Source organism: Lacerta agilis, chromosome 1 (assembly GCF_009819535.1).
Source record: "Lacerta agilis isolate rLacAgi1 chromosome 1, rLacAgi1.pri, whole genome shotgun sequence".
NCBI classification, from domain to species: domain Eukaryota; kingdom Metazoa; phylum Chordata; class Lepidosauria; order Squamata; family Lacertidae; genus Lacerta; species Lacerta agilis.
In genome coordinates this window covers 55,318,398-55,341,084 of record NC_046312.1, presented here as the reverse complement: position 1 = coordinate 55,341,084, position 22,687 = coordinate 55,318,398, and the positions used below count along the sequence as shown (strand labels likewise).

The following is a 22,687-nucleotide window of genomic DNA, read 5'->3' as shown; positions in this document are numbered from 1 at the left end:
ACAAGTTTCTGAGCCACACTGAAAGCAGGAGTGGAAAAGACATGCTAGATAGATAAGAATATAATTGGCAGAAAAATGTATAATCTGATGCACGTATGTCCTACAGAGTTTAATAGGGATTATGCTTCAGTGTTTGACCAAACTCTGGGAGGCAGTGGAAGACCGGAGTGCCTGGCATGCTCTGGTCCATGGGGTCACAAAGAGTCGGACACGACTAAACAACTAAACAACATCTTGATTCAGCGTTATTCTACTAGATTACAGCAGTGTCCCCACAAACTTATTTTTCATTATTCTTTGACCAGAACCACAGTATTTTGCTTTCACAAATTCCAATGTGTGCGTGCGTGTGTCTGTGTGTAAAATAGACCCTCATTTTATTTTTTATCTAATTTATTTAAAATATTTATATTCTGCCATCCCCATACTCAATATACTCCACACCATAAAAACGAATGTAGGACAACATGCAGCCAGATAATATTTGACTTACTATAACCAACCAACCTACAGAGTATAAACAAGTGACAACTATTTGCACTAAAGTGCATACAGTGATGGAAGCACCAGAAACGGGGGGGGGGGGAGGATGGGGGAGTTGATAAAAATTGATAAATATATGTGGCTCATTTTGAAATTAGTTTTCAAGCATGTGTTCTTTTGAAATCTATGGGTTTGGTTTTATTTTTAAGTGAGAGAACTGTGGATTAAGCGAGGGAATCTATTATATAGCTAAGTTCATTGTACTTTCTTATTGACTTGGATAGGTTGGAAATATGGTGTCCCTTCTTCACATAACTTCTTCACATTTTCTGGTGTAACTGCATTTGCCGCATGCTGCAGGCTTTCTACTTTCTTGCTGCCTCATTGATCTCACCACATAAATGTGAATTACAAATTCCTGCACAGTTGAGAAGATGCTCTGCGGAGCCCTGACTGGCAAACTGCTGCTCTTCTTGGCATTGGGAACAATGCTACATATATAGCCCCAGACTGTGGTATAAGTCTACAGAGCAGTTTTTGGGTGTTATTTTGATAAGTGTCAAGCATTTGATGATGCTAGTCCAAAAAATATGGAGAACAGTGAATTCCCCAATACAATCCTCAAAGTCTATTATCCAGTTATGAATCTAGGGAGGTCCTGCAAAGAGCTTCCCTCGGTGACGTCACGTTGTGTATTTGACAGTGAGTCTGAAGCAAAAGGGTATTTCATAGCTTGCTCTCTTGCCATCCGTGTGCGTTCTTTCCAAACTTGTACACTAACCTCCTGTCCACTCGTTCCAAAATACCAGTTTTATAATAGTATCTGCAACAACAAAATTGAAGTTGGACTTAGAAACAGCTTTAACATACAGTACTATGTTAAATGTTTTACTATGCTAGTGTGTAAAACAGCAGCAGTCAATAAGACATTCTTTTTGAGAGACCACTCTAGTCTTCTGGCAAAGGGGAACTTGCACACATACAACACAGTTAAACAGCTCAGAGTTCAGCACTTTCCCAGACACCTTGAAGTTCAACTCCCTCCTTTTGAAACACTGTACATTACACTTGTTTTCCTAAGAAAACAGTTCAGAGTCAAATTCTAGGATTGTTGCCAAGGGAAATGGTAAGGTAATAGTATTACGCGGCATATTCATTGGGTAGGTTGGCAAATTATCCCCATTTATTCTACTCACAGATTTGGCAACGTGATCCTATCTTTAATCAAAAGAGCCATAGCTGTGTCTCATGACCTTTGCATTATACAGCATAAAAAAAGAAATCTTTGGAACGAGTTAAACTGTGAAATCAGCTGTCTTATATAATACCGATTAAATTAATAGCTTACCTGAGTGCTCTGCTTAGTTTTTCGTAGGTCATTCTATCGTTTTTCTTTCTTTGCCCCCACATCTTTGCTAGAGCATCTGATTTAACAACTCGAAAGATGCCTTGGTCTCTGTCTTCCCATTCCAGAATACCACTGTTCTCCTCAGGAGACAGGAGGAGGTCTCTTACAAATTCCCACAAGTGAGAGCTCTGTAGACCTTCAAGAATTAAAAGCAGCACATAGATTTTATTAGTAAAAACTCATTTCAGAAGCAAGGCTGTCAGGGTTTTGAGAATTCCATTTGGGTAGGAGGACTATGATGCAGGGAAGGAGAGTGGCACACTACACTGCAAATCTGTGGAGCAAGCTGACATGGGTCATTACAAAAATAACCATGCTTGTCAAACAGAATTTGACTAGACCCCTTTAGGTGTCGCCACAGGGACTTCTGAAGACAAAATGCTGTTTCCTCACTACTGTGTAGAAGCCACAATTGGTTCTCAAATATCAGCAATGACAACTGTGCTGAGTGCTTTTGTTTAGTGCTTTTGTTTAGTGTTCCACCCATCAATCATACTTTCAGGATAATACATTCACTTTGTTTCCTCTTGGTTTTTGTAATATTTTCTCCTGCAAACCCTCCTCCCCCACATATGGACATTCAGAATTCCATGGCTTCTGGGCATTCTCAGTCATCACAGGGCTATTTCTGAATATTTTTACCCCCTTAGATATTTTCCCCTAAATATTTTCCCCCACTTTTGCAAATCTTCATCTTCTACCAACCATGCTGATACCTCCTTTTCGTTTCTCAGTCCCCTCATTTTTGCAACACAGCTGTTGGTATTAATATTGATTCATCTCATTTATCTATCACTATACATACCATGGAATGGAATGTGCACCGTTTTGGCCAAATGACCTACCTCACAAAATTTAGGGTGTGCATTAGATTTGAGGGTGCCAGCAAATACTTTTTTGTTTTAAAGGTTTTGAAAATTGAGGTGTGCATTAGATTCGATGGCGCATTAGATTCACGTAAATACGGTACATACATATATACAATGTACAATATGATTATTACGGCATTCTCATTGCTTATGGGTTGATATCCAGGTGTGCTTGAGTGTTGACACTTCAATTGAAATTAACTGTTGAGCTCCCTATCCCCATGAAGCTGGAGAGCAAACAATTTAAGGAAATGAATGAACTATGAGTGTGCTTGAGTCATCATCTCTTGAGTTCAAGGAGGTTTACGGCTGCAGGAAGCTAATGCTGATAATTTCTGCTTAATCTCTTCTATTCCCCAAATCCGAACTTGAAATGCAATGGCCCTACTTCAGATTTTAATAAGAAGAGTCTGTATGTGTACATAATAAACTCAGATTTTGCTCTGCTATATTTGAGGCTAAATTGAAAAATCAGATCAAATAGTAAGAGCTTTTTTTAAAAAAAAATCTCATAACACAAACATATATATATACCACAGCTCATTCAACAATTTCAAATAAATAGATCTTTTTAAAAAAATCAGTAAAGGGATATATGCCCATGGCAGACTGGGGAGAACCAAGCTCAAGTCTCCCTCAACTATGAAACTTACTGAGCGACTTTGCCCTAGTCAGCACAGCCTTCTTTGCATGCTATTCATGTACACGGAAAACTAATCACCATTTCACTTCAGAGCTATTCATATATTTTATGCATATGACCAAATGCCTCCACTCCTACTGACTAGTAGCAACTGGTGTGGTTGGGTGGAGTTGTGGAGCTGCTTTGCTGATACAGATGCCCCTGTTGCTTGCCAGGATGGGGCAGAGCCACCCAGGTGCACTGATGGCCCCACCTTTGCTGCTGCCCTGCTTCACCCCATACAAGTAAACAGCAGTAATGCCAGCACCAGGAGGGTGGCTCTGCAGCTCCACCCCGCCCCACACGCCACAGCTGATAGCTTCCAAACCAATTCTTCCACAGATCCTTTGGATGCTATTCATACCCTGTCTTTATTCATTCTTGTTTGTTCAGCATTCTTCCAAAACATCCTCTGACTCCCTTATTTCTTTATTCTCAGGCTTCGTGCCTTCTCAACTGCTCCACCCCTTCTTCTGCTTCTTTTCTCCTCCTGGCTAAATGTAGAGTTGCCATTTTTTTTAAGAGTATGAGAGAATTCCCTTGTGAGAGGAATAAGTAAACATATGGAGCTTTCCCCACAACTGGGCTGCAGTGATTTTGTAGCTGTTGTATCTCGAAACTGCTTGTAGAAAACAGGAAAACATGGCTGCTTCTTCATCTTTGGACCTTCAAGGCTGACAAGGTATTTGTCTCTTGGATACTAGGAGTACCACCTGGTGGCTGTGTGATGCTGTGAGCGTTGCACTAGGTAACTATTGCTTATATATGAGAACTGGAATAAACATTAAAACAAAAACAAGCACCGTTCATACAGACTACAAGGGTATTTGGAGATGTACTGCAAACAGTGACATTTTCTATGACGTTTCAAAGGCTATAGATGGCAGAGGTATACTTACTTGTTCTGCTGTGACTTTGAAACTCTTGGCTCTTGATGCCACCTGTCCTCAAACATGCCTTATCAATATCTGGAAAACATTTTTAAAAAAGCATGGACATAAATAAATATGGATAAATTTCAGGGTCGGGTGACAATGTGACTTAAAGAGGTCGAAGTGTTCACCTAATTACATTCCATGCAATACTAAACCAACATGGGCCTGTGATTTATCTTAAAATAAAAATCCAACTTTAACATAAAGATAAAGCAAAATGAATTATTAACCAAAAGCTGGACAGCTAGCTAAACTGGCAGCCAAAAAAAGAGAGAGAAGTACATAAGATACCAGTGGCCACATTTCAATTATCTGAAAACATGGTTATTTGGAAACACAGTGTGTCCTGATTGTATCTCTATGTAAATAGTGCTTCTACCTACAGTATAACCTAAAGGCCATAGTTATGGAGTATTGTAGGCAGTGTCAAAGTTCATTATTGGACATTGGTACCTCTGTGCTGCTCTTTAGACCTATCTTAGTGTTGATGCAGATTCCCCCCCCCCTTTTTGGCAAGTGCTGGTGTTTTTTTTTTTTTTTGCATATGCACGGAAAAACACATTGTAAACCTATGGGTCTGGTTTCTAAGAGAACCGAGAACCACAAAATATGATCTTATATTTACAGAGGTCTTTGGTCATGTCCCATTTATTTATTTACCGGTAAATACATTTCCAAAGTCTGTCCAAAGTGGCTTGCAACAAAGAAAAAGAGCAAAGAAAAAGAGGAAATTTCAAAAATCAATAAAAATGGAACAAAATAACTAGAAATGCTTCAGGTGATCAGAAAATTGGTCTAGGCAGAAATCCCCAAAAGCCTGACCAAAAGGGGTATCAAACATTGCTCAGTTCCAGAAGGAATTGTTCCATAGTCTCAGGACCATGCTGCAAGGGCTCTGCTTCCAGTGTCAGATTTCACAGAGCACAAATATATGCAAACTAATTCAGGGCTTATTTGATGAACAAAGGTGGCAGGAAGATCAAGGACCAAACTAGCCATTGTGATAAATGCTCTTTTTTGTTGTTGTTGCATTTTATGTGAGGAGGAGGAGGAGGAAGAGGAGAAGGAGAAGGAGAAGGAGAAGGAGAAGAAAGCAAACACCAGCCATACAAATAGGGAAATTAGCAGCATTAGATGGAGAGGTTTTTTAAACCCTTTCCTCCCTTGCTGCATTTCTGATAAAAAATACATTGGATCTTCTTTCTTCAACAGGAGGAGCAATTTTCATCAGCACTACAGAAGGGGAAGAAAGGGATAAATTCCCTTTCTCTGCCTATTCTGATCCAGAAATGATATTGTGCCCCTGCCAGTGCTGGTATTTGTATTTAAAGTGTATGTTAAATGCAAATATATGTTTTAATGTCATATCTAAGTTTGGCCTATGGATCCCAGACCATGGATCCCAGACCCATAAACAAACAACTTGAATTGGACCTGGAATAAGTGCTCCAGTAAACTGTACAGTTGGCATAACCAAGGCTGCACATGTTCTCTTCTCTGGGCATTTAGCAGGAGACAGACTCCAGCAATTTTGCACCAACTGGTACTTTTTTGTCTTAAATAAAGCCCCATATAAAACACATTATAGTAGCCAACACTGGAAATTTCAGTTAATGTGGGCAAAGTTCCTATCCTATCAGAAGGTCAGAGGTTCAAATCCCCACGATGGAGTGAGCTCCCATTGCTCTGTCCCAGCTCCTGCCAACCTAGCAGTTTGAAAGCACACCAGTGCAAGTAGATAAATAGGTACGGCTGTGGTGGGAAGGTAAACGTCATTTCTGTGTGCTTTGGCTTTCATCAGTGTTCTGTTGCACCAGAAGTGGTTTAGTCATGCTGGCCACATGACCCAGAAAGCTGTATGCGGACAAACGCCGACTCCCTCAGCCTGAAAGTAAGATGAGCACCACAACCCCATAGTCGCCTTTGACTGGACTTAACTGCCCAGTGGTCCTTTACTTTTTACCTTATTCCTGCACAACAGATTTAATTGCCAGAGTGTTGTTCTATGTACCACACAACTTGCTTATCAATCTATGGTGTTTTAAACAAAGTGTTTTCATTTGTTATGTATTTTTCTGGGTTTTTTATTGTAAAGCATCTGTGATCCACGGATGAAGAGTGGTATAGAAATTTAGTAAATATTAATAATAACTAGGCTCTTTAATTGTTGCCATATTTCACCCTCCAGGACAGTATCACCTGCAACTTTCCTGGATTCAGTTTCAGTCTATTTGTCCAAATCCATTTGATCACAGCTCATAAGTACAGTGATCACACCCAACTTCAAAATTCCCAGTGGTTTCATTCGCATAGATTCTAAAGAACATTGGGAAGAACACTGAGCTTTCAAACACCAGATGTTAAATTTCATGGGACCAGGTTTGTCTCTCCAGTGGTCACCCTGTGAGTTGTGGTCCCTGTGGACTGCTGTATATTGAAGCTGCAGTTACGGCTTTTAGCTATGAGCTTTCACTCCTATCTAGAAAAACACACACTTTAAAAAAGTTTACTTACAATCTTTTTCAGATGACTTTGTATCTTCATTGTCATGAAAGAAGGAGACACCTATAGAGAAAACCATAAAAGTTTTTAATAATAAATGTCTGAATTGAGACTTTCGGTACACACACTGCATTAAAAAACCCAAACCCTGGTCCAAAACAGACTCTTAAAACTAAAATACTGTGCCACTGTTGTAGCATTTCAGACTCCTCCCTTACACTTCATCAAAAACCTAGTTTCCCTTCTATATTCCCTTTGTAATTTCCATGTCCCTGTTCCCCTGTCCCAATCTTGTCCACCTGCCTACAGCACAAGATCTGATTTTGTAAGAAGATTTATTCTTGTGTAAAATTCACTTTCCACCTTGTTTTATTCTTGTTTCCCCCACACTGAGTGCATGTACATACATGCCCAGACAAAAGTGTGGTTCAGTGCAACATATAAATCTCCGTGGATGTCAGTTCAATGCCTTGTGCAAATATTATCAGTCACAGTCAGAATGAAACAATCATACTCAGATTAAATCTTTGGCACACTGACCATGAGCCTTGATGTTTTGTAGGATGAAATACAGGTATTCACCACAAATGCCTGCAGCATTTAGAAACTCCTCTTGGGTCATGCCACACAGTTGTTGGCCATTGATGTTAAAGTGGGAAAATGAAATACAGTTGGCATCCAGTTTGTATTGATCACAACAAAATTGTAGCCACTCGCATACGTTGTTTCTTGTCCAGTATTCGGGGTGAACAGATGTCCAGGAAGAATCAGAACCTGCCACAGTGCAATGAAGAGAGAAAAAAGCAGTACATTTAAACTGTGGACAGTTTATTTTAGACACCAAAAGTTTCAATGGAAACACTGTGTTAACAAATATTGGTTAGGGTTAGTTCTAATATCTTTGTGCAAGGATCACAATCTGTGGCAATGTCCTATTATCATAAACAGGTAATGGTATATCACACTTGTATAGGGTTGCCTTATAAACTGGGAAATTCTTGTAATGTCCTGGTGGTGGTGGCTAAATTGGCACCCGGGTAAATGTAAATATCCGGGACTTTGTCTGCTCCCCATTGGAAGTGCTCGACAACTTTTTGAACAATCGCCCCTCAAAAGTTGAGCAACTGTGTCTGGATTTTTACTTCTTGAAATACGGCAACCCTACACTTGTGGGGACGTGGGTGGCACTGTGGTCTAAACCACAGAGCCTAGAGCTTGCTGATCAGAAGGTCAGCGGTTCGAATCCCCGCGACGGGGTGAGCTCCCGTTGCTCGGTCCCTGCTCCTGCCAACCTAGCAGTTCCAAAGCACGTCAAAATGCAAGTAGATAAATAGGTACCGCTCCGGCGGGAAGGTAAACGGCGTTTCCGTGCGCTGCTCTGGTTCGCCAGCTTAGTCATGCTGGCCACATGACCTGGAAGCTGTACGCCGGCTCCCTCTGCGACTGGACCTAATGGTCAGGGGTCCCTTTACCTTTACACTTGTGCAGCAGGTGAGTTTCTGTTGCTAAGCTGGTAACATTTGGGGGGGGGACTGGCAATAGCTACATGAGCATTCTTGCACAATGTATTATGGGGCATAGAAATTGGAAGACAGTGGGATGGAATAGGGCAAAACTGAGGCAGAAATTAACAATTTAGGCACAGAGTTTATGCAGAAATTCACAATCCAGCTCCCTTATTCACTCACTGATTATTCTTTATCCAGACATTTTATAACATCTGAAAAGAGCTCTAGCCAATCAGTATTGGAGACAAACTATCAAACTAGATTGTCTGATCATGGAAGGCAACATGTATGCTTATCAAGATTTATTAATCCACTTGGACCTAGCTTTAGCTGGAAATTGATTTTAACAGGAAATCTTTTTTATGATAAATATATTATGAATCATGATTCCTGTTTCATTGCTATGAAATGGACTTTTCTCTCTCTATAAAATACATTTCTCTCTATATTCTCTACAGCTTGAAGAGACCAAATCAACTGCTTTTCTGATGCTGAAATGTATTAACCTTGAAATGCTTTGGTGATTGTTTCTAAAACCTTGACTTGATGGAGATAAATATCAGCTTTGCTAGTAATAAAAATGCTAAGGCATGTTCCTTTATTTCATGAATGCTTCTTGCCAGGTCTAGTTTAGTCTTCTTGATTGCTTTCACTTCTAAAAAGCTCAGATGATTTTTTTGAAGTCAGAAAACACTCTGTAAAGGTGATTGTGTATTTAATCAGCCTGCCAAATATGGCAACTTTAAATCTAGTGTCTTCTCATTTATTTTCATATTCTTTTGTACATTAACACATTTTGAGGGAAGAATCTATATCACCTACTTGTGCAGTTGGGCAAGAATGTATAGCAATAGTGACTTCAAGAGTGTGTGTGGAATCATGGGCATGAAACACAAAATGTAGAATACCAGCACAACATTATGATAAAATGCTGAATGAGAGCAATGGCAGGAGAGGGCAATTGCTTGAGGTTTAATTTATTATTTCTGCCACTGGGGAATGGGTCTGAATTGGATTTTAAAAATTATCTGGTGGGAATTCAAATCCACAATCAAGTTTTGAATGCATTTGGTGAAATTAATAAACTTATGCGTTGTAATTTTATACCTACAGCTAAAATGGTGCTATTAAGTATTTTCAGAAAGGAACTTCAGGACACAGTGCACAAACCATAGATTGTCTTTCTTTTACTAGCAGAAATAATATAAATAACACTCCAGTATAAGAGTCTGGATCCTCCTACAACAGAACAATGGTATAGACAAATATTGTCCTAATACAGCCTCTTTTATGGATGATTTGTGTTCATCTAATTTCTGGATTTATTCTACTACATTAGTTGTTCTGCGATGTTTCCCCAATGCTACTATATTATTGCTGTTGGTGTGTGTGTCCCTGAAATAGTGCATAAAAAAACACGTGTGAACGTGGCAAAAGAGTGCAGCATCCAAAATGGCCACCATGATCTCACGAGAAAAAAATGGGATGTCCTGTTTTTTTCCGGGACACTTGGCGGGTATGGGATTGCAGCTGGAAGTTACAAAATATGCACTGACTGGAAATAAAGCAGTATAGCTGCCAAAAAGTTTTGCAGGCACAAATAGTATTGAAAGTGGGATTGTGCGTGACTGCCCTGATAGCACCATGAGCTCAAAAATCATGAATGTGCAGTAAAAACGATATCTGGAAGGAACCTAAGGCTACATATAGCACAAACAATGCATCAGGTCAACTTTGCATAAGGAACACTTCTACTGCACTTGGTACAGTATATTGCTTTTTCATTAGTCATTGCAGCTTGGCTCTGTACAGCCTTTTCCAAGCAACAGGGAGCTAGGTGAGAGAGTTAGGTGAAGGCGTTGGCTGGTCTAGCTGCACATGGGAACAGAACATCAGGCTGCTCCTTCCAGCCAATCAGGATTTCTGAAGAAACAGGAAGTGAACTTACTTCACCCTCTTTTTTTCTCTTGCAAAAGCAGTCCAGTTGTCTACAAGGCCCTGCTGAAGCAAACAAGAACAGAAACTTGCACATTCTCATCCTCAGCTCCTGGACTTGTTGTATAGTCTGTAATTCTGACCTGGCCAATTTGTTTACCATGATGAACTCAGCAGGGATTGGCTGTTGTCAATCTTAGTTTCCTGACACCATCATTTAATATTTGTAAATGATGCATCACAACCTAATGTTTGTAAAAAGGAGCCTAAAGTTTATGTGGCACTATACATACGCTGTACACAGAGCTCACAATTTAAACAGAAACAAAAAAAGGAAAAACATGTTTACAGAAGAAGCAACCTTAGTGAAGTTAAAATGAGAAAGGGGAAATATTTTTTTTAAAGGGAAATCTGTTCAGTAGCTAACATGAAGATTAAGGAATAAAAAAGGATCCAAACCCCATGAGGGGGGAAATGAGATTTTAAAAATAATTTCCTGGAAAGCAGATATATGTGAAATAGCCAAGAGGCAAGAGCTGCATTTAAGGAGTCATGCAAAAAGCAGAGGGAACACAAAGATGAGAAGAGCTCCAGAGGCAAATTTAGGGGAACGCGACCAGTTTGGTTGCACTGGGCACAGAGCCTCGGGGACACCACAACTATGAAGTAGAATGGAAGGCGAGAGGTGGAGGGGGGGTGTCACTGAATGTTGGTGCACAGGGCACTGCTAAAATTTTAGAAACTGAGAGCATAAGGGCATTTTAATGAAATAAAAGGATGTGTTAAGAGAACAAGAAGGAAAATAAAGGAGAAACCATGAGGATGAAGTTAAGCTTGCAATAGTACAAAAGAAGAAACCAACGAAGAGAAGTATGTGAACAGGAAGCTTTCCCCATATGCAAATTGTTGATGTGGACTTTATAGGGACATTGCACATGGTAAAGAGTTGATCCCCACTACTCCCCAGCCTAAGGTCCTGATCCAGATCCTCCCAACAATTTCTATAGCCCCAACAACAACCCTGAATTTTAGGGCACAGATATGCAGCGAATGTATTATCTAGTTTGCCCTTCAGTAAGCAGAGCAACTTAGCATAAAAGTAAGAAACATACAGTTAGTGAAAACATAGGGAAATACTTCTGGGAACAGCTGTTTTTGGAATAAAAATGGACCTGAATGGCCATTGTTCATCCAATTCCCTTTTGCTTTCATATTTTTTATAGCGTATTGTACAACACACTGCATGAGATGTTACAATGATGTGTGCCTCCCCCTTTTCACCAGCCAATCATGTGCGTATAAGTTGGGAGATGCACAGCACATATTAAACTCTGTTCAGTCATGAGACAAATAAGAGGCTGTGCTTTCTCTTCTGCCCCCACTGTTGTGCTACTCTGATATTCAGTTGTAACTTCCATGGCGGGGAGCCTTCTCTACTCATGGAGGCTCCCTGGGCGATTTAGATCCTTGAACTTCTCCGTCTGAGAAGTTGCAGCACAACATTTGATCAACTGGCATGAGCAGCGCAGTGACAGGGGCAGGTCACATTAAGTACATCAGTTCTTTCCTCTCTGTGCAAGAATAATAATTGAGCTAGTAGTGTGTTGTGTAAGATTTTACAAGGGACAGCAAACAAAGAGAAATGAGCTGACAGTAGCTCTGCATCTAGTCAGGCAGAACCTCCAGTTTTGCTGTAAGATGCCTGAAGAGATGGTGGAATCAGCTACTTACTCTGTTGCCAAGAGAAGGTTAGTCAGGCTTCTCTTGTGGATTTCTAAGGCACAGATTTGCATTTCTTTGCATAGGGCTTGTACAAGATAATCACCATCTCCCTCTCAGCTCTTTGATTGCATGATTTAAATGGTAAGCTGCCTGTTCAGCTACCAATAATTGGTATCTGAAGAAATGTGCATGCACACGAAAGCTCATACCAATAACAAACTTAGTTGGTCTCTAAGGTGCTACTGGAAGGAATTTTTTGATTTTGTTCAGCTACCAGACTGTCAAACAAATAAACATATTTTTAAGGTCTGAACCTGAAATGTCTTACGTATACAATTAAAAAAGGTAAAGAATACGACCAACATTTATTTGCAATAAAAAATTGGGTATAGTTGTCAGTGAGCCAGGTCTCTGCACAATAAATGAACAAGGGCAGTGTATCTGAAAAGACGGTCAGACACAGAATATTACATCACTGGAAGACATCTTTATTTGGGTAGAGGATGCTTTGTTGTGGTTGCAGTGCAATTCAAGTTATTAAGTAAAAGTAGTAGCTGGCAGTTACTGTGTAGAGTGATTGTTAACAAAGCACCAATTTACCCACCTGTTAGGTGATCAAATGGAGGGTAGTTTTCTTCAGGTGCTCCAAACAGTTCTGACCAAGACATCAGGGATTCACATAGCATTGTGTTTGGCAAGAAGGTATTGTGGCTTACCGAGTCCAGCATCATCCTGAAATATAACATTATTATTCTCATTGGTTAATTCCTACACATGCAACCACCACAATAGTTCCCCAGTACATAGTTCTCCAACCTTATCTTCTACCAAGTAAGCTTGACCACTCATGCCTTGAACTGATATACTGTACAGTGGTACCTCAGGTTACAGACTCTTCAGGTTACAGACACTTCAGGTTACAGACTCCGCTAACCCAGAAATAGTACCTCGGGTTAAGAACTTTGCTTCAGGATGAGAACAGAAATTGTGCTCTGGCGGTGCGGCGGCAGCGGGAGGCCCCATTAGCTAAAGTGGTACCTCAGGTTAAGAACAGTTTCAGGTTAAGAATTAAGTTCTTAACCCGAGGTACCACTGTTTATTATTAGTAGACTTGCAATAACATGTCACATTAAACTATAAACAATGGTTTAATGCAGGGGTTGCCAACCTAGCACCTGCAAGTGCCACAGCATCATTGAAGGCCTTCATTGGCGGCCCCAGACAAGAGGTACAGATTCTGAGTTTTTATTTTTAAAGAAAGGTAAGTATCTTTCCCCCTTAGAAAGAAAGTTGTGAAGCAAAATGTGCAGGCGCACCTCTACCAATTTCTGTGAAATGAGCCAGCCTGGCTGCTTTTCTCTGTTTGTTTTTAGCCAATGAATGAAGTCAGAGGTGTGATTGATAAGTCAGTTGTTTGGACACCAGCCAGTGAAAATTCATGGAATCCCAAGAAGCTTCCCTTCCCCTTTAGTGCTCGGGGGTCATACAATAAATCTGAATGGTGGAAGATTCAGGGCAGACAAAAGAAAATACTTCTTCACACACTGCATAATGTAATTTGTAACCAACTTGGATGGCTTTTAAAAGGAAATGAGATACATTCATGGAGGATAAGTTACCAATGACTGCTAATCATGATAGCGATAGTTTAACTCCAATAGCAGCAGCACATTGGTAGGCTTTCCATAGCAATGTGGTTGGCCAGTTTGGAAACAGAATGCTTGGAAAGAGAAATGATGGGTGTGGCGTTTCACCCCTAAAGGTTCTCCAAGGGTTAACTTGGCAGGGAGGAGATTGACCAATGGGAGCTCTCCAGGCACTATGCAAGGGAGAGAGTAGAAGGGAGGCAGTTAGAGAGTGGAAGGGGGACAGTTAGAGAGAGGAGAGAGAGATAGATAGATAGAGGAAATGAGGACAGCAGAGCTAGAGCGGATTGAATAAATAGTAGGAGGCATTAGGGATAGTTATTGAAATACTAGGTAGAGAGTTGGAATATACCGGTACTTACCTGAAGAACCATTCGGTTATCTTAAAACGTTTTACCCGTTCATATGAAACCATTACGCTTTGTACCAACAATAAAGAAACTTATGTTTATTTTCTACCACAATCCAAATCTGAAGTGAGTTATTCATTGCCAGCGTGAAGACTGACTGGTGGCAGCGGATATACCACATGTCGTATGGGTAGTCACCAATAGACCGTTAAACGTCCGGGGGTGCTGCTCAGGTCTGAGTGAGTGACCGCGACAATGGGCCTTTGGTCTGATCCAGCAATATGCTGCATTTTGTTTGCATGCAAGTATATATGCACTTCTCTGAGCTTTAAAAATAAGGAAGAATTTCTTGTAGTCAAAAGCAAGTATAATATATGAAAACCTGCCTTTGACTACAGCTGCCTTGAAACCAGAGCATTTTGCTCCATTTCATCCATTCCCTAGGCAAACAAAAGAATTTATTTATCTATAAAAATATTTATATACCTCTTTATCATAAAAATCTATTGCAGCAGTTTACAACAAACAATTTAAAAACATAAAACCAAACAAAACCATCATAAAAAGCTAAGAACAAGTCAAAAACAAAAATAAATTAAGAGCAAACACCCGTAGACCATTCTGGAGGATGTAATCTTAATTTCCTGCATAGGCCCTGCAGAATAGAAAAGTTTTCAGCAGGTGTTTGAAAGTTGGCACAAAAGGGGCCCGCCGAATCTCTATTGGCAGGGTGTTCCAAACAGGGTCCTGAAATGGGCCTCATCAACTCAGTGAATGACCAAATATGCTCCTGGATTAGAAACTTTGACATTCCACCCAATCAGGTAGATATTGCAACTCTACATAGTCAAGGCTTTATATTGTGAACTGCCCTGGGATCTTTGGATGAAAAGTGGCATACAAATTTAATAAATAAAAATAGAGACAACTGAGAATGAGAGCAAGTTAATAAATAAGCAAACTTTTTGTTGAAACAAAGTATCTTTACTTAAAAAGTGACAGCTTTGGCCCAGACCTCTTCATAATCACCACGTTTAGGATTATGTGGCATATCTTCATACTCAGAAAATTTCAGCTCTTTGGTAGGTTTGATCCCTGATATCTCTCTTAGATTGTCAAGCATAGTGAATGTCAGGGTAAAACGGATAAAAGGAGGTAGTACAAAATGTAAGGATATGTATTTTGTTATACCATCCCTTGGCAAAGAACTGGATATTGAATTGTTTGGTTCAATTGATTTCACATGTCATACAATAAGATGGATGTGAAATAGGCTGAAGGAAGGAAGTGACTTTTTTGCATAGAGGCAGGACTAATACGCAGGACTAATACGCAGGACACCCTCGCCAGATTTTCCTGTATCTTAATTAGCTACATAGAGAAGACAAAAGCACTCAAGGTGCACAGGGCTTACTATTTGTCAAGGAATATACTGAAGTTAAGCAAGTATGATTCAAGCTACGGGAAGAAATGAACAACTATTTGAGTTACAGCCCTGTCTCACCACAATCTGTGGAGATCAGTTAACACCTTTAGTTGAGAAAGAAAAGCTGTTCACTGAGATTTTGAAGGAAACTTTATTATGGCTTTTGACACAAATCCAGTCCACTGACTGTTCCATCTCTGATTACAATCATTTCTAAGGAAAAGAGAAAATTGTACTGGAAGAATTCTGAGTCATCCTATAATGTGGCTTATCAAATAAGAGCTGATGTTTGACAAAAGCAATACATCAAAGAGGGATTGCAAATTTACATTTTCTCTGAATGCTAACTTCCTTCCCTGCAATGTATACAAGTGGATTTTCATGTGAAAATGAGGTGGCAAATTCACCTTTTATTTTGGCAGCCCAGGTTAAATGTTTGAATCAGCCCTTATTCTCAGATTTAATGAATGCAATTGCTCTTTCTGCTGTTCTAAGGAACCTGAATGGTTTCAGGATTCCTGTTGCCATAGATATATGCATTTGACATTGGTTCGTAATTCACTAGTACACCCTCCATTCAAAGAAATCTGCCCGGAAATGACTAGTTGAACCTCAGTGGTGGATTCAAAATTTGCCTTTTTATTATTATTAGCATTTCCAAGCAAAACCAGGTGTGAGGCTGCTAGTGCTTTATAAGATGGAAATAGCAGTTCATAATTAGTTCGGCAACTGAAGCTAAGCTCTATCTACCTTTATGAAAGTTAATAATATTGTATGTTAGAACTATAACTGAAAGGCAAAGTGACCTTAAACATTTGACATTAAACCTTTCTATTACTGCTATTAAACCTTTCTATTGCTATTCTATTCTGGTGGGGGGGGGACCATTGTGGTCCTTCTGGGTAGTTTGTTCACTTTTGGTCCCTACCCTGCACTCAACTCTCACCTGGGGCACCTAGAAGCTGTTAGCATGTGACAGCGACCACACCCTGGCCGGCTAAACCAGGTGAGGGTAGCCGATGGGTCTCAAACGCTCCATGAGCTAGGAACATCCCCTGCAATCAATCAATCAATCTTTATTACAGCTTTAAGCTCATATCAAAACAAGACAAAGAAGTGGAGGCACAGCAATTACACTCACACAAAATTGGACTTAGAAACTTGGATTCCCCTGCATGCAAAGACAGGCTCCAGCAGATTGAGTGGAGAAGAAAAGTATAAGGAGTAAACCCTACACAAATCCAGAATGAAGCCTAAAATGGCAGGATGACACCTTGTACACCTCCTTATGGCAATTCCTGCAGCCAAGATGGTGCTGTGAGGGTGGTGTTCTTGTTTGGGCTGCCCAGGACCTCCATATACATTGCCCAGGCAAGGTCACTTTGATGCTGCTAACACAGCGGTTTCACTTCACCCCCAGAGGCGCAGTCCATTGTCTCTCAAGACAGCTGGATGCCAACAAAAACTTCTTTATCCTACATTTGATGTTCCTATGTGGTAAACACTAGTTGCCAAATCAACAGTAAATTACTTGCTTACTCATTTTTTAAACTGTTTACTTCCTTCTAGATGAAGTTTCAATTAGGGCTGAGCAAAACTTGCCTTCCCAAATTTCCCATAATATTTGTGGGTGGCAAAATGGGGGGTGGGGTGGGGAATTTTCAGATTATGAGGACATTTACCCACAAAGCTCACTTCTGATAAATTTTGGCTCACATAATGTTGAATGGCACTCTGTTGTTAGTTCATATTGGAGGATGAAGGAAGCAATGAGTTAAGAGAGCATAAACTCAGATACACAATTACTGTATACACTACATTTGTTTTTGTAAGTGCCAAGGACTTTGTTGGTAATAGTAATATCTATTGTTACAAATAAACAGTTATATAAAATAGCCTTCAATAGAGCAAATTTGACCCAAATGAAATTAAATAGTCCTCTCTCCTCAAATTCTTTGTCTATATGACAATGACAAGACTGGTAATCTGTACTTCAAACCTAGAAGAATAGGCAGCAAAGATAACTGTAGCAGCATGACATTTTAACAAGACTGAATGGAAGTTCCTAGCCTTAAATTGCATTCCCCCACCTGTCTTCCCCCACTTAAGAAAAAAATATATACACAAAAGCAGGCTGCCAAACAAGGTGACGATTGCCACTGTGAGCTACAACCAATTTAGCCTGGAATCTTGACTTGACTGTCATAAGCTTAAGAGGGGGGGGGGAATAGTTTCTTGGCCCACTGCTCTATTTCCAACTCCTTATTTGTATTTCTAACAAAATAATTATTGGGAAAAGTCTGTGACAACAATATAGTTTTTGGAGTAAAAGGGATACAGTACAACAAGGTGATTGTTATAATTGCAGAATCAGGAATCGTATGGTTTCCTGGCAATTACTGTACTTTTTAGATCAGATTTGCAATATGAATCTAAATGCACCACTTCAAAAACAGTTCCATGGAACTCAACAAACAATTAGACAGTTTGAAGTATACATGTACAGGATTAAAAAGGAAGGAAGAATTAATTTTATATATTTTACAATTTTGCCAACAATATACTTGAACATTATATCTGTTAATTGAAGGAATAGTCAGAAATAAAATCAAAATGAGGCTTCTGAAACCATTTTAGTTTCTAAAAAGTAGAATTTTGCAAGACTAATGAAGTCTCCTTTATAACATGATCACTAATATTCCAGATATTCTATTATGAAAAAGCTGGCCAATATCCACCCAAAGTTTTAAGCACTGTTATGCCTCATTGGTTTCAAAAAGAGAATTAACCATGTGCTTTAAATCTTTGCCATTGAATCCAGAGAGATTTAAACATGTGGGGGAATCTTTGGGAGAAGAAAAGGCTAAGGCTACATAAATTCAGCGTGGAGTTTCTAAGATGGTTGGATGGGGTCTTGTATGCCTCCTTCCGAAAACTCTTGCAGCCAGTTTGGTGCCAAATGTATTGCTCTGTTTTCCTTTGGATCATATCAGTGAGGCTGAGATGGGATCGTTGCCTGAGCATCCCAAACTCACAGCCCAGGACCGCAGATGGGAGAGGTCATTTTGGTGTTGCTAACACAGCAAAAACATTGTGTGAAGCAGCAATTACAAGTTACCGGTCTCTGCAGCCACAGAAGGCACTGGTTTGACTTCACCCACTCCATTGTCTCTTGAGACAGACGGATGCCAACAAAAATGTGAAAAAGATTGGCTGGATCATTACCAAAATAATATACCATTATACCAGTGAATAAAATTTCTTCTGGAATCATCTTTTACTACAGACACCTCAACATCTGGTGGATTGTCACGACTCTGGTTCTTTCTTTGCTTCCACTGGCAAATGGTCAAAGTTTATTGTGGTTGGAAACACATATTCAAAGTTATATTACTGTTATTGTTCAGACCCACATACACCTCCTAGAAAATTCAAGCATTGCCGTTTTTAGATTAAGCTTTGCGTGTTTCTCTTGAATCTACGTATCTTAAGGATAACTTTCTTACCAGCAACCACCACCAGAGGTCTCAGCAGTACAAAAGATAACATTTATTTACAGAAGATCTCAGCACTGCCTTCCGCACCCACTAAATTGATAAATCGGTTCATGTTGTCGATCCTAGATAAAAACACACATTTGCATGCATTTGTTTGTAATCTGATTTGCAGGATTAATTGTTTTTATACACCAGGCCTCGGCACCATTCATTAGAACGATGAAGATTTGAACATTACCCAGTGATGTGTTCCCACAAAATTCATTCTTGGAGACCAGTGGCAAGAGCGGAAAGTTCTTTAATGAATATTTATAGCCTTGCCCTTGCCATCTTTTCTTAAAAGGAAGTCTTGCTGTTTTCAGTGGAACCTGCTCCCAGTCACAATAAAGTATGCATAGAATTGCAGTCTTAACGTTCTTTGAATGGTCTTCAGCACAAAAATTAGACTGGGTGCGCCATGATAGAAGCGCTCCTGTGTTGTGTTTGCTGTATGACAAGAGCACAAAGTGCATCAAGCGACGGTTCGGTTAAGAGCTTGAACAGATTAATGTTGCCAGCCTGAAAAGGGTGGCAGTTAGGGCAGAAAACACCGGTGACAGGTGATTTGCACTGCTCAGTTGATTTGCCACACTGCGCAGGAACCTCCTTTAAGACCCTTCCTTCAGCTAAATAAATAAACAGAGCTTACGTGCTGCTGGGAGTGCTTATTCTCTTCTCAAGGAATTGTTAGATCCAAAAGCAGGTTTCCAAAGCCAAGAGGCTTTCCGGCTCTGCGAGTTGTACACTGGAAGGAAGGCCACCTGTGGTTCTGTGATATATGGAACACACTCCAGACAGGTCTGTTTGGTTTTTCAGGTTCTTATATACACACCCCCTTTGATGACAGTGATAATATACAGTGTGACACAGCTGAAAGGAGAATGAGAGTAAAAAAAAAAAAAGTCTCTTACATTCAGACCAGTTTCATTTTTAACCTTAATTCCCTTCTCTTTATAAAACAGGCGGGTTTTAGGGGTTATGAGAGGTAGGCAAGGCCCCTGATGTTTTTAATTGTGACTGATCTTTATAAAGCTAATGGAGTTGCAGCATTTTACTTTTTTTTTAAAGTAGTTATTACATTTTTCACAGACCTAGAAGTACTTCACACATCAAGAGGCTGGCTATTTATTATTAACATAGAAGAACAGGGGGAAAAACGCCTCCCAAATTGTGGGCTGGGTTGTTTGTGAGAATTTCCCCAGAGGTGAGGAGTCAGAACAAGTGTAAAATACGTGATTTTCTAGGTGACTTTCTGGGTGACTAGGTGTTAGGAATAAGAGGTGTTATTTGAAAAAGAAAGCAAAATTTCTTTGAAGCTTTAGTTTAGTAACTAGTCTGTTAAACACCAGGCTACAGTGACAGAGAAGGAAGAGAAAAAATTGAGTTGCAAAGTAAAACTTTATTAGTTTGGACAGCAAAACTTTAAGACATTCAAAGGATGCAGAGTATTCCCCACAGCTGTCCCCCCTCCCTTTTGCTGTAAATTATTCATTATTAAAAAGTCTGTTACTGAATTAAAAATGACAGATATCTGTACTGTTTTTTTCTGTGTTTTTTTATTAAATATTTTCTTGGTTTACAAAGTGTGTGTAATGTCTCTCGTATTTTTCCATAAAACATTTTTACAGATCAATTTTAGTTGTTGAGACATTAGGGAGAGGGGGGGGGGGAAGTGGATACTGTTGAAGTCATTTCTTTTGCTCTGTACCCTATTATTATTTTGAAAATAAATAAAAATATACAAAAAAAGGTCTCAACTGATTTTCATAATTGAAATTGACATAATTGAAATTGACATAATTTGTAGTTGACTGACAGAGTAAATTCTGTAGAATGTAAATGGTCATGTAAAATCTACACTGCAGGTGAAAAAAGGAGCTAACTCAGTGCCAGTTATGCCCCAGAACCAACACTCCCACAGGTAAGCTCCTCCAGCAGCTCCAAGGAGGAGATGGATCCAGTCCGTCATCTGTCCTGTGACGTTTTGTGGGCACTGGAGCCTCTCTCCTTCCCTGAGCTCAGAGGAGACACATATGCCACCAGACTCTGATGAGCTCAAGAGAGCTCTGAGGGGAGATTGCCACATTTGGAAACCCCGATACCTTGAAGGAACCAATGATTGCAAAAGGTGACACTGCTGTGTAAGTGGCCTGGGGTGAGGCTGCTGTCAGTGACGGCCTAGCTTTGCTGTAAAATGTAGCCATTTGCTTCAGGCTTAAGATGTTGCCAGAAGCAGGTTGCTTCATTCTGCAGCATATATGTTTTGGTTAATTTGTTTTGAGGGATGGATATTGTCGCGGGCACTTCCGCCCTGTAAGCCACCCCTGGACGTTTCACGGTCTATGAGTGCTGCACCAACGACAAACGGTCCCCAGCTGCAACCCACCAGACTGCTAGCTGGAGCCTGCTTGCTTCATTTACCACAGACGAGGATAATGTCAACAAAGAAGTTGTTTATTGTGTACAAAAGCTTGTGGTTGCTGATAAATAAAAGGATGTTCAATAAGCTTAAACGGTGGTCCTATACCGGCCTATTACCTCTAAATGATACCGGCCTATTACCTCTAACAGTTAACTAAATACCAATAACAACACGTTTCACAATCTGTTTATCCTCTCTGCTGACTTGCACCAATGCTACACCTCAGACTCTTAAACTTCCAGCTCTCACTCCTGACTCACGCTCCTCAACTAACTCAACTCTCCTTCTAACTCTCCACACTTCTAACCCCCTTACTGACCACAGGGAGGGGTCTTTTATACCCGGGCTGAGCCCGCCCCTAAGGGTTCTGTCACAAAATTTAACCCCTACCTGGCGTTGGGCTAGTTCTCCACAGATATATAAAAACCTTTTCAAAATAGCTGAGCAGTTCCACATGATGCCCTTGTATAATGCAGTTTACCTTTAGCACAAAGCCCTGCTTCAAAGTCAAGCACTTCTGCAAGCTTTCATTTGCCAGAACTTGCTTCTGTTTTGGAGGAAATGAGAAAGTAGAAAGAAAGAAACCAGAAAACAGTTCCTAACATAGACATTTTCTTGGAACTGGAAATCCCAAGTATCTTTTCGAAGATGGTGCCTCCTTTGCAAACTTATGATTTACACACATTCTGCAAAATATTTGAAAACCTGTCCAAAATTGAATGTAAATAATGTGCAATAGACTCTTCCTGTCCCTAATCAGTCAGGATGACTTTTTTATCAATTTAATAGAGTCATATAGCCCTTAGGAAAATAATTATTCTACTGCTAGTAGGACAAAATTTATTATGCCTGTGTATCTAAATATCTATGTGACAGCTGATTTTCCAGATAACCCACTATATGGGTGCTGACTTTAAGAAAGGTATAATTCAGTCAGAGAAGCAGGTCTGATTACAACTCCAGGACCATTAATTAAATCACTCCTCTTCTTCCTTCTGTGAGGAGGGATGCAATTTTCAGCAAACCCCCTCCCTGCAGAGCCCTCTAAATATGCTCCAGAGATTTGAGGGAGCTTCTGGAGCAGATTTAGAGAGAGCACAGGAAACTGCAGGGGAGAGGAGGATTGCTGGAGATTGCCTCTCTCCCAGTTCTTCTGAAGAGTTCTCTTCCATTTGTGGACATTCACTGATGAGTATCACCCCAGACATTAGTCTTAAAATAGGTGTAATAAAAATTAAATGGAAAAAATGGCATTTCTTTCCA

At 40.0% G+C, this 22,687-nt stretch overlaps 1 protein-coding gene across 1 annotated transcript; it reads right to left on the bottom strand.

The window, feature by feature from the left end:
* Positions 1–629: 629 nt before the first annotated feature.
* On the bottom strand, positions 630–19,770 carry ELF5 (E74 like ETS transcription factor 5). Its single transcript, XM_033149889.1, has 7 exons — positions 19,652–19,770; positions 12,649–12,776; positions 7,420–7,653; positions 6,892–6,942; positions 4,342–4,410; positions 1,832–2,027; positions 630–1,306 (listed from the first exon to the last, which is right to left on the bottom strand). The coding sequence occupies exons 2-7, from the start codon at positions 12,773–12,775 to the stop codon at positions 1,210–1,212; spliced, it is 774 nt and encodes a 257-aa protein (XP_033005780.1). The 5' UTR covers position 12,776; positions 19,652–19,770; the 3' UTR covers positions 630–1,209.
* Positions 19,771–22,687: the final 2,917 nt, after the last annotated feature.